At 38.4% G+C, this 13,031-nt stretch overlaps 1 protein-coding gene across 1 annotated transcript in view; it reads left to right on the top strand.

Moving 5' to 3' along the window:
* The window catches only part of sart3 (spliceosome associated factor 3, U4/U6 recycling protein), a 35,608-nt gene that overhangs the window by 19,847 nt on the left and 2,730 nt on the right, over positions 1-13,031 (top strand). The window contains exons 6-17 of the mRNA XM_017686953.2: positions 1,544-1,668; positions 2,942-3,097; positions 5,770-5,908; positions 6,582-6,689; positions 7,196-7,273; positions 7,627-7,685; positions 8,504-8,613; positions 9,154-9,266; positions 9,868-9,944; positions 10,997-11,165; positions 11,562-12,034; positions 12,538-12,690. Coding sequence (XP_017542442.1) covers positions 1,544-1,668; positions 2,942-3,097; positions 5,770-5,908; positions 6,582-6,689; positions 7,196-7,273; positions 7,627-7,685; positions 8,504-8,613; positions 9,154-9,266; positions 9,868-9,944; positions 10,997-11,165; positions 11,562-12,034; positions 12,538-12,690 — 1,760 coding nt within the window. The remainder of the gene's footprint in view (positions 1-1,543; positions 1,669-2,941; positions 3,098-5,769; positions 5,909-6,581; positions 6,690-7,195; positions 7,274-7,626; positions 7,686-8,503; positions 8,614-9,153; positions 9,267-9,867; positions 9,945-10,996; positions 11,166-11,561; positions 12,035-12,537; positions 12,691-13,031) is intronic.

The raw sequence follows: 13,031 nt of genomic DNA, 5'->3' as shown, positions 1-13,031 counted from the left end.
TCTCTTTCATTTCTATTTTTAATCTTTTTCTTTCTCTCCTTTTCTCTGTAAATCCCCCCCCACCCCCCCGTCTCTGTTTCTTCTGTTCAGTCTCTTGTGTGCAGTCAGTCTTTGTGTCTCAGAGTGAATTATAATGACCATGAGCATCAGTATAGAGCCTAAACATAAAATGTTTATTTTTCCTTCTCTACTGCAGCACTGCAGTGTAAATTAGTGCATGTCTTGGCTTGTGGGTGCAACTCTGTTCCAGAATCACACAATTGCTATGTGAGGATGGAGAAATAAAGAATAGTATTTTAAAGAAGGAACAGCAAAGGCTTTACAATTCCTTTTATTTTCCATTTTGTGAGAAAGCTCAGTAAGAAGAACATCATGCATCATGTGCCATCAGGTGCTTGCAGACATCGCTGACTCTCCTCTATCACAGCTTGAGCCAAGAGCTACCCATTCCACCTGCGCATAGCCAGATGGTCTGGCTTTGTCTGCTACATTCTCTCTCTCTTTCCCTCTCTCTGTTGATGAAAAGGCACCAGAGATGCAGTGGATAGAGCTGCTCTACCAGAGCCAAAGCATAACTTGGACTCCAGGAGCAGTTTGGCTTGCATTTCCCCTGGCTTTAGTTTTTTTGCTCTTTTGTAGGAGAAAACGTCTCTCTTCATGGCTGCAGCAATCAGGAGTGTAAAAAAACAAAAGCAGAATGAGGCTGTTTTATTCTGAATAACATTGAAATGACAATAAAATGATTTATTCACAAAAAGGCACTGAATAAAAAAACTGCAGTATTGTGAAGCTGTTTTTGCATTTTCCATTCTTGGAATGTGTTAGCCATGATTTATTTTCCCTAAAGGCAGTCTAGATTATTTGGCAGAATGAGGTGTTGGGACTTGGCCTTAGTGAACGAATGGGAGAAATCGCCAGTGTAGTTAATCTTCTTCTCTCGGCTGCTCCCTTTAGGGGTCGCCACAGCGGATCATCTGCTTCCATCTTGCCCTATCCACTGCCTCCTCTATTTTCACACCAACCATCTCCATGTCCACCTTCACTACATCCATAAACCTTCTCTGAGGTCTACCTCTTCTCCTTCTACCCGGCAGCTCCATCTCCAACATTCTTTGCCCAATATATCCACTATTCCTCCTCAACACATGTCCAAACCATCTCAACCTGGCCTCTCTGGCTTTATCTCCAAACTGCTCCACCTTCACTGTCCCTCTGATCTGCTCATTTCTAATCTTGTCCATCTTTGTCACTCCCAACGAAAATCTCAGCATCTTCATCTCTGCCACCTCCAGCTCAGCCTCCTGTCTTTTAGACAGAGCCAGTGTAGTTAATAATAATCAAAAGTTGTGGGATGAAAGCTAACCATATTTCCCATACATTCATTTTTAATTTTTTTTTTTTTATCATTCTGAGAAAGTTTCTTGTCCTTTAAAAGTGAGGTTAACCCTTATAATTGATGTGCCCAGGTGAATGCCGGGTGTAAAGCAGAACTTTGCTTTTCAGTTCTTTTAGAGTTTTTTTTTAACGTGTGTATTGTTTATAGATATGGAGGGAACCTTTGCGGAATACTCTGATTGGACGGACGAGGGAGTGTCTGAGGTGGTCACGCAACACTACAAGCGATCTCTACAGCAGTTGGAGAAGAGACGGCTGCATGAGGAAGCTTTGGTAACAACCCTCCACACCATGCACTAAGCTTTTGGGGCTGTAAATGCATATAAACAACATGTATAGTATATTTTGAATTTCTTGGAATTTTCCACCACAAAATAAGTGTTAATACCAAAATGACAAAAGTAAGTATATTATCATTTTTGTCTGATTAGTTGTTTGTCTTTTACACAACAATTAGCAGAATTACAATCCAAAACAACAGATTATATAAAAGAGATAAGGGGGAAAAACCCTTTGATCTTCTAGGGTAGCACCGATGTCCATCCAAGCCTATGTTGTACTATGACCTGCTTTCTTTTAGTCAAGCAGTTGTGCATTCTAAATTTGCTGTTTTACAGACCAGTGAAAACATAAGGACAGATTTAGACTTCACTATAGTTGCAGGACTGTATTTTTAGCAGCTATAAAACCAGCAAATATAAATCTCTGCTGATTATGTGTAAAAACTGAATTATAATTTAGAAGTCACAGGCATGGATTTTAGTCCTCTTCTACCCAAGTTAAACCTGATGGAGATTTATCGGCAAATTCCCAAAGTACTGAAATGAGAGTACAGACCCAAAATATGTGCAAAAATTTAGCTGAGACATTACAAGAACACAAATTGCAATTATTTAATTGTCAAGTGCATTTGTAGCATAGGCCTTTTAAGGTAAAAATAAACTCCTGGTTTCTTCATTTTTCGTAGTCGTAGTAGCAGTAGTAGTATTAGTATACCCAGTGATTGAAAACAAAATAACGTAACTTTTCTGGCACAAAACATCTCTTCAGGTCGAATCCTGAGAAACGGTTGTGATTGCTGTCAAAATTCACAAATCATAGAAGGGCAAAAGCATGTTTAACTACAGCTGGGCGATATGACCATATTTATCATTGTAATTAGGTATGGTCACAATTTTCTGAGCATATTGTGGATGTCGTCAGTGCTTAAACTCACTTTCCAACTGCATTTTTCACTCTCAATGTAATCATACTTCGTCCTGTTTAATTGTGTGCAGTGCAGAACAGAATGTGAAATGTTGAGTATAAATCCGTCATAGTTCTTGATAATATTTTAAAAAGTTTATTTACTTTGTTCGAACTTATGATGACCGATGTCAGACAAGATATTTATTGAGCCATATTGTGTATCATGAAAACTTCTTAAAGTTCTGATATTGCCCAGCTCTGTGTTCATTTTAAAACTGTTAAAAAAAAAACGTGATGTCAAAAGAATGTAGTTAAACTCACCGTTTGGTTTAGAAAAGTGCTTCTCTCTGTGTTGTAGCTGATGGCCGAGCCACCGAAGCTGGCAGAGTATCAGGGCTACATCGACTATGAGATGAAGGAGGGTGATCCGGCTCGAGTTCAGATCATTTTTGAGAGAGCACTGGCAGAAAACTGCCTGGTGCCGGACCTCTGGGCCAAATACACTACATATCTGGTGAGTTCTAGTCAAGGTTTCAGTCAAAACCCACATCAAGCACTGTTCATAGATTATTTACTTTCTTTCTGTTTTACAAAAGTGTGAACACTTAACACAATAGTTCAGGCAAAATCTAATGTGCAAAGTTGCCACACCTTACTTTTAAATGTAGTTGATAAACCAAGATACATTTGTCTGACGTGTCTGACTTTTCCTTCTTTAGTTTTTCACATGCTAATTTGCTGATGTAGTGTAAATGTATACACTAATAATTAGCACTGTGCAAACTGTATTTAATAAATGAATGAATGAATGAATGAATGAGACCGTGTCTCAAATAGACTTGTGTATGTGGTTTCATCTATTAAAATGGGTGAAAGTATAAAAAAATTTCTGGCTTCAGAATCCCTCCTGTTTGCATTTCTAGCTCTGTGCTGTACAGACAGGTGACAAAGGAAAAGAACTTCTGCTGCATGGTTTGGGTTCACTTATCCTCTTTTGTCACCTTTATTGTGTCATTTCTATCCTGGTTGGAATGTGTCTCTTCCTGGATGCTGGTGTCCTCATCCACAGTGCAGGAGGAATCACCTAATGGGTTGATGAATGTGAGAATAAAGTCATATGCTGTGACCTTCAGTCACCAGATCCTGATCGAGTTGAACACCAGTGGGAGACTTGGGCCTGTGCTAGACAGCACTCTACAGCACTAATGCACACAACTCTGCTTTAATGTTCTGCATGTGTGATGCCTGCTTCAGCCTGCTTAATTCATTCGTGAGCATTTTAATGACATGGTAATGAGATGCACAAGCCACACAGCATACCAGCCTCAATATATTTGAGAGCCTTTTAGGGGCTTTGAGCGAGAGAGAGACAGACGGAGGGAGAGAGAGGGAGAGAAACAGAATGGGGGAGAGAAAGAGAGACAGACAGAATGGGGGAGAGAAAGAGAGACAGACAGAATGGGGGAGAGAAAGAGAGCGACAGACAGACTGGGGGGAGAGAAAGAGAGCGACAGACAGACTGGGGGGAGAGAAAGAGAGCGACAGACAGACTGGGGGGAGCGAAAGAGAGCGACAGACAGACAGACTGAGGGGAGAGAGAGAGAGCGAGAGAGACGGACAGACGGACAGAATGGGGGGAGAGAGCAAGCACCTCATACAAAGACCCATAGAGAGCACCTCATCACATTAGCGAAATTTTTCACTAGGCTTTTTTTTTTTCTTCCTCTAGCGATGAATGTAATTGACTGGGTATACTAAACCGAGCCTAATGCGCATCGCGGTATTTAGCCTTACGACTCATTTTGGCTTTTAGCTTTATTCAGAACTCTCTCTTAGTGTCTGCTGTAGTGTGTTTAGAGCAAATGTGATGTAATTAAATCCTGTGTTGCCTGCTTGTACTGTGCAGAGGTGATTAAATTGATGCCAGTTCCACTTAACCAAATTATATGCTCCTTTTACCTCTAATCATATTATAGCTTTTGCTTAAGGGTTTCAGTCGTTACTTGCTTGGTTTTTGATGAAGTGTTGTGTGTCAGATGAAGAACGCCTACGCTGCTTTGGCACAAAGCACTACAGCACCCTCCAGACTTACAGACTGCCTTGGTAATGATGAGCAGTGTCCTGCATGCTTGATCCTGCATGCAAAATGTGTGCATAAATCTACTCTCGAGGCAAGAAACATAATTGGAAGAAATATGTTGCTAATTTATGATTATAGGAATGATGAGCGGTTTGCAAGTCAGGTGGCAGCTATAGAAGTAAAAATACTCAGATGCTTTAAAATGGTCATTTCCATTACTAGGGCAGCAATCAAAATTTGACAACAATAAATGTGAATATCAAAGTATTTGAAGCTTTTGCTGCACTATGTCAGAACTCTTAGACATTTTAGTACAAACCACAATAAAGCACAGTGGAATTACAAAATAATGTAAATACAATATATTAAATGCCCATATCCTTTCAGTTGTAGTTGGCTTTTACATTTTTCAACCTGAATTAAACAGGCTCTTTTTTTTGTGTGTGTAAATGTAAAACAGCTGCCATGGTCTCTTGTAAGATCAATCTGACCTTAAGTCTGGCTCTTTGTTACTTCAGACTGGCACTATTAATGTTGCTAAAATTTTTTTTTTTTTTTTTTTTTTTTTTTTTTATTTTAAATGTAGGTATTGATCATCTTTTTTAAGGTCATATTATCCAGCACTGTCTCAGAGTTTAGATGAACACATAGCTACCTAATCATAATCAGAGATCAAGCTGTTCAGTTACTTGAGAGCAACCCCATCAAGTTTGTTGAACATGAATCATAGGCGTATGTGACAGTGATGAAGTGAGGGCTGGTTACAGGTTGAAAGGGGCAGTTAGGAAACATTAGCTTTAATTTATCAAATTGTGAAAAGATTGCAAATTTAATCGTCCAAATTTGTGTGTAAATGAGCCGAACTTGGAGCGCTAATTATTAATTAGCTTCACTGCGTGAAATCAGCGCTATAGCCTACCAGTACCTCATTTACGTATCATTTATATGAAGCACACCCTAAATTAGGGAGCTAATAAATTTGATAGCATTCAGTGGCTTGTGAGCCAGTGTCTTTAATTATAGAAACACAAAAGAAATTACCTTATTTTAATAGAGTAGCCAGAAATCCAGAGTCTTACTGCTGTATTCTCAACACCTCTTTTCAGGATCGTCAGTTGAAGATCAAAGAGTTGGTGTTGTCGTGTCATGAACGAGCAGTCCGGAACTGTCCTTGGACCATGGGCTTGTGGAAAAGCTACATATTGGCTCTGGAGAGGCATGGGGCAGAGCATCATATAGTCTCAGGTACTCACTGGATAGAAATGGAAATATGAAAATAGAAAAGAAACAGCAGTTTCAATAACAGGTCTGTTGAAATGTCAAATATCTTTTCTTGTGCATTTGTTTGCAGACTTTATACTTATTTATTTATTTATTTTTTATATATTTATTTTATTTTTTATATATTTTTTTTTAAAGTGGGTCAAAAGTTTACGTATGCTTTGCAAGTACTTGATGACATTGCCTTTTTAATCGCTTAGCTTGAGTTAAACACTTGCGCTAGCCTTCCACAAGCTTCTCACAATACTTTGCCGGAGTTTTGCCCATTTCCCCAGACAGAACTGTCAGGTTTGTGGGCCTCCTTTCTCAGACTTGGTTTAGGTTGCATAAACCTAGATTAGTGGTCCCCAACCTAGTGCTCAAGGCCTTCTTTGGAACCACTGGTCTAGGTATATGTAAACTTTCTGGCTTCAGCTGAATACAAAATTCTGTATCATTAGGTTTGCACGCTAGTTTTATCATCAAGCACTGAAAATGTGTAAGAATTTTTCCTTATTTCCTACTTACTGAATATGTAGATTCTGCACTTTCAACAAGGTCTGTCAGCCAGTTTAAGTGAACTATGAGTAAGAAATGAACAGTAATTAATACATATAATTGCAAAGGATAACTTTCTTTTTTTTTTCTCCTGTTACAGATGTGTTTGAGAAGGCCCTGAATGCTGGCTTCATACAGGCCACTGATTATGTAGAGATTTGGCAGTCATACCTGGACTACCTGAGAAGACGTGTCGATTTCAGCAAAGGCAAGAATTTCTAAGGGCTGTTTTACTACCCATATAGATTTAAAATCCATGTGAAACCGATGTTTGTTGTTTATTTGTTTATGTTTCTGACACAAACAAATTTTCTTTCCATACTGTGATGTATTTCCAAGTGATTGAGTATCAGGGAGAGTCTCTGAGCTAACTGAGCATTTTCACTCAGTGATTGGTGGTGGGATGGTGAAGCAACACGTGATATTGTTGGTTAATATTATTTTTCCCCAATCACTGGTACATGGCATTGAAATCAAGACTCAAAAGAATTTTAGAGGTGGACAAATTATTTTTTTGTTGAATACTAAAAATAAAAACTTTGTTTTAAATGATTCACATATCAAGACATTATGAATCATACGTAGAAGTTCCAGAGAGATAAACTAACAAGGTAATACAGTGTCTTTCAAGGCCTGTCCTCTTTGTTTAACTCTTAAATATGTTTTTGTTACTGTTTATTCATTTATTGATTATTTTCTGGTAATTGGTTGCAGAGGGGAGCAGAGAGTTAGAGGAGCTGCGGGCAGCTTTCACACGCTGTCTTGACTACCTGAAACAGGATGTGGAGGAAAGTGAGTGATGCTTTACGACACTTTGATTCATTTTCTTTCATTTACGTTACAATAAAAGGCCACAGATTATTTTTTTTTCCATATATTTCATTCACCATGTGTATCAAAATCAGTCTTGTTTTGTTACACACACTACTAATACCACTAATAAATGACAGGAATCTCAGTTTTCTGACAAACCGTAAAAGTTCATGTAGAATGCATTGTGACTAGATGTTGAGAGATATCATGTTATTTTTCCTGTTAATCACTCTTAATAATCACTGTAATCACATTATCAGTAAACAGAAAGCACAGCTGATCAGTGGTTGTCATGATTGTGTAATGTCTTTATTTTGGTCATGTTGTTGCAGGGTTTAGTGAGAGTGGTGATTTGTCTTGTACAATAATGCAAATCTGGGCCAGAATAGAGGTAAGTCTATAATAAGTCACTTTCATCTACTGTTACAGACCCTTAAGTGCTAAGGCTAGGCTCATTTTTAAAAACATTTGATAACTTAAACCTGTTGACTGTTTAACCTGTTCCTTAATGTCTCTTCAATGCCTTCTCAGGCAATAGTTGAGGCAATACTGAGACATCCATTTAAGGAGTAGTTTAAGTGTAAATGAAGGTGTGGTTAACACTTACTAGAATATCTTTTACATAACACGCAATTGTGCTTTATGAAACTTCATTCATTGTTTGTAAATATCTAGGTTGACAAATTTCTGTCAGTTACCCATTATTAGCATCTCTTCAATGGTGGTTACTGTATTTCATGCATTGGATTGCTCTGAGTATGATTTAACTGTAAATGCTGTTGTTTAACAATCAGCAGCACATTATACTTTACTAAACTGCATACATTGTTTAAATATACAGTTTAAATGTAAATGCTGATTTACTCAGATGACATTAATAATTGCTGAGTACAAGTCATTGGTGGTTACTAAATTGCATTCAAAATTTGGCTCTGAATATACGCTTTTACTGCAAATACTGACATAGCAATTATTGTACTATAGACTCGCTAATAGTTCTTGATCCTTTTGGTTGAACTGATCCTTTAAAATGATTCTTAGGAGATGACTGTCAGACTCAAATCTTGCAGGGATAAACTGTGCAGTTTAGGAGCTGTTTCCTAGGTTAAAAAGCCTCCATAAGTTGGGGGAAAAAAATTAATTTGACCATTTATGGTAGTCTGTTGGAGGTCTTTCAGTTTATTGTATTTATTTATTTCCTTTTAACAGGCATTACACTGTAAGAATATGCAGAAAGCACGAGAACTGTGGGATAACATCATGACAAAAGGGAATGCCAAATACGCCAACATGTGGTTGGAATACTACAACCTGGAGAGGTTGGTGTTATAATTTACAGTGATCGTTTACATCATCAAAGTCCACAAACTTTAACATGTTTAGCTTTAGTGCTTTAAGAACTTGCCATAATGCTTGTATCTGGGCTTATTAGAAAATCGTCAAAACCAAAAAGACTGCATTCAGTAGATCTCATGATCCAGTTTTTCTGTCACTGCTCACCCAGTTGTAAAATACAAATAGTCAAATACAGTCATGCATTTTACATCAGATTTTGCTAATTTTATGTTACAGTATGTATTATTTGTATGCTGCAGTATGTGTTACAGTATCTGGGCTGCAATATGTATTACAATTAAAAGTATTAAAATATACATCTTTAGAGTATGGCCTTTTTCTCTCAATTTTGGTGCTTCCCTGTTAATCATATAATTGTTATACAGCAATGTTCAGAATGGGCTGTTTTGTGTTTGAGATGACCAGCTGTTGTGTGTTAATTAGTTTATATGGGCTTGGTGATGAAAGTCTTTGAAAAGCTCAGGATGTGGATGTAAACTCTGCACACGTGTTTGTTTACTCAGATCATATGGAGATGCTGTACATTGTAGGAAAGCTCTGCACCGGGCAGTTCAGTGTACTTCTGATTACCCAGAGCATGTGTGTGAAGTTCTTATCACCTTTGAGAGGGTGGAGGGTAAGTTCTGCTTCACGTCACTACACAACTGATTTTCCAATCATGGACAGAGTTTAGACCTGGTCTGAATTATAAACACATTGTCCTTTTTAAATAAGCCCAATTACCCCATTGATATTTACACAGTGCGTTTAGATAACTGGACAATGTGTGAAGTGTCGCATAATGATAAAGTTAAGAATGTTCTGCTTTCTTTTTCTTTTCTTTCAGCTTTTCTTTCTGACTTTCTTGGTGTCTGTATATCTTTCTGTCTGTCTATTTCTATCCTTCTGTATTTGTCTTTTGGTTTATATTTCTTTCCTTCTGTCTTTTCGTATTTTTATCTTTTTTCATCTGTCTCTATGTATCTTTTTGTATTTCTGTATTTGCCTTTCATCTGTCCTTCCGTCTTTCTGTCTGTCTTTTTGTCTGTATACCTGTCTGTATTTCTGCATTCATCTTCCATTCTTTTTTCTCTTTCTTATTGTCCTTTTTTCTTTCTTTTTAATTGAATTATTCATCATTTTTCACTTTGTCAGGCTTTTTCTTTTCAACTGTCTTTAGTTTGTTCATTTTTTTTTTTGTCGTTATTCGTCTGATTAACTGTTCTGACCCTCGGCAGGCTCTCTGGAGGACTGGGACGCTGCTGTGCAGAAGACTGAATCCAGGCTGAATCGAGTGAATGAGCAGAGAGTGAAGGCGAGATTCTATTATTTTTGTAGCCTTTTAGCCACAGAGCTTTTAAAAGCAGCGCCAGCTTTAGCCATTAGGAGAGAATAGGCACTACTGAGCCAAAAAAAGGGAGCAATTTGTAAAATGTTGGTAATTCTTTTTACTTTCAGTGCCTTTCCGGCCTCCATATCTGTTTTTGAGGAGAGAGGCAAGCTGGAAAAGTCACATTTTTCTTACTCACTAGCACTTTTTGTACTGCAGTCAGAACTAGTCTAGACGGAATGTATCGAGATGCTGTATTAAGCTAATTGAAATAAGAGGAGTTGACCGGGGCAGACTATATGAGCCGTCCAACCCCGACCGGAGATGGGACTAGATCTCTCATCTCTATACTGAAGCCGGTGCGTTGCCACATCCATGTTACTGATCTACCATTCACAATTAAGAGTGAAGGAGAGAGCCTAAGATACAGCGTATTATCTTTCAGTGATAAGTTGGTGGTATCACGGTGTTCTCCAGCCCAGTAGGCTCTAGTGAGGATGGATAAAGCATTATTGTTTTTTTATATAAATTTTCCTGCTTGCAATTTACTATATAGCTGTTTACTCCGTATCTGTTTTTAGGAGAGAGATTTTTGTCCTGCTGGAAATGTCACATTTCTTCTAAATGAGTTCTGCAGTCTCACTTCCTGTTCTAAAATGCAGGGGTGTGGCTAAAAAAAGATTTCTCCTATGGACTTAAAACTGTGTTTTGATAGTGACACCTAGGACAGCATTCTTTGAATAAAATTTTTCATTTAAAAATTCACTCATGAAAAATCTAATCTTTCATCTTCATTTAAAAGCACCTAAATGGTTGTGATTGTTTTATGTATTTTTAAATCATTATTAAAGCATATGTGTTTTTAATGTTAATAGTCCTTTTTTATAAATAAATGGAACTAAGATTGGTCACTTTTTAGAAATTCTAGGGTCTAAAATCCAGGGTCAAAAATGTGAGAGAAATTTTGTGCTCATGGTTTTGAGATTGAGATGCATGAGTGCATTTCATGCGTGATCTAAAGCTGTGTTTGTGCACAGGCGGCGGAGAAAGAGGCCCAGCTGGTGCGGCATGAGGAAGAGAGAGCTGAGCAGCGCCGGAAGGCCAAGGCTGAAAAGAAGGCCCAGAAAAAGAGCCAGAAAACGAACCGAACAGGAGACAAGAGGAAGGCAGAGGATGATGGTGAAGATGAGTGGGGAGAGGAAACAGGTAGGGGCAGAGAATAAGGAGGTGCTGCAGAATAAGACTTTACAGATTGCAGTGAATTACACAAACTGTTTCATACTTGTTTTTTTTTTTTTTTTTTTGTAGCAAGCCAAGCAAGCACATCACAATTTTATGCTTTACTTATATTCGGAGTGCTTTATTTCTTTTGTAAGTTGGCAGTTATTTGATTGAAGTTTTGGCACACAAATGATTAACACACAATTTTTGGCCCACAAATATTGAAATGTAATGCTTTATTAGTCATTTCAGTGGTAATGACCGGATTAAATTTGTTATAAAGATGCTGTTCATTTTACTCTCCTGCACCACACAGTGATGACCAATGCATTAAAACGGTGCCAGCAACTCATCACCAATTTTTCTTTGTCCCTCCATCAGAACTAGCGCACAAGAGGCACCGGGGTGAGGGAGATGTCATCCCAGCGGCTTTAGAGGAGCAAATGGAGACTGAGAGCAGCCTCTTTGGGCGGCGCGCTCCTCCACGTAAAACAGAGCCGCCGGCCACCCGGAGGAACCAGCAGGCCATGCCCGAGTCCTCATCCATGGTTCGCAAGACATTAGACACCACACCAGACCAGCGCAGAGATTCCAACACCGTGTTTATTAGTAATTTAGCCTTTAATCTGGAAGAACCCGAGGGCAAATTGAGGGCTGTGTTTGGAACCTGTGGAAACATCTTGGAAGTGAGGCCAGTGTTTACCACTAAAGGTGCATTCAGAGGCTACTGCTATGTGCAGTTTGAGGACGAGCTGGCCACCCAGAAAGCGCTGAAGCTAGACAGGCAGGAAGTGGATGGAAGACCGATGTTCGTGTCTCCCTGTGTGGATAAAAGCAAAAACCCTGAGTTTAAGGTACACTGCAGGTGCACTTTTAGCTTAAAGCTTAATGTTGAAATCAGAAGAAAGAAGTCAAGCAGTTTCACAATTTCTTTTCTCCAATGCAATACTAAACTAGGGCTGAAGGCTATTTTACATTATCAGTAATGTCAGCAGTAAAAATCCACCTCAAACACTTCTGTTGTCTGTTTTTATTTGTATTTTCAAAGTGACAGAGTCTGAACAGGGCAGCAGTTTAAATAGCTCATGTTGTGAATGTTCTATTTCATGTTGTGAATGTTAAAATATTAAACTTAAAATACTAGCAATAATTACAAATAACAGCCATTCATATACAAAAATGTATACTTGTTTTGGAATAGATTATTTAACATTACCACACAGTGTATCTAACTTGTATTTTCATGGTAGCCTTGGCTTATGGGGGCCCCTAAGCAGCTGCCTGCTTTGGCAAATATAAGAAGGAATTAAAAATGGAATTGTTCATTTTCTGATTTCCGCAATTCTGCTTCTGTCAGGTTTTCAAATACAATACGTCAATGGAGAAGCATAAAATCTTCATCTCGGGACTGCCATTCACCTGCACTACAGAGAAGCTGGAGGAGCTGTGCAAGGAGCACGGAACAGTCAAAGCTGTCCGCCTGGTCACCAATCGCTCTGGCAGATCTAAGGTCATTGATACTCTGTAAATGTTAAAGCAAGCTGTCCCCCAACGTTTGTAGTTCTTAAGCTGCTTTCAAATGTTTGTCTCACTTGCCCAGTCAGAATGAGTGGAGGTTTTTTGCATGGAGGATGGCTTATTTGACTGGCAACATTAGCTAGTTAGCACGATTGTAAAAATGTACCCAATGCATGAATAGTTACAGAGTGACCTAATTGGTGACTGCTACAACTAAAGCTGTTTTGATGTTAAATAGCCCATCAATATCTTAAAATCATAGGCCAGAAATAAAAAGGGCAAAAGTTACTTGTCAAATAGTGAACCCAGGTATATCTATAATGCTAAAGATCT

This window comes from Pygocentrus nattereri, chromosome 20 (assembly GCF_015220715.1).
Source record: "Pygocentrus nattereri isolate fPygNat1 chromosome 20, fPygNat1.pri, whole genome shotgun sequence".
Classification (NCBI taxonomy): domain Eukaryota; kingdom Metazoa; phylum Chordata; class Actinopteri; order Characiformes; family Serrasalmidae; genus Pygocentrus; species Pygocentrus nattereri.
The sequence above is the reverse complement of the archived record's forward strand: the minus strand, read 5'-3'. Positions and strand labels throughout refer to the sequence as shown.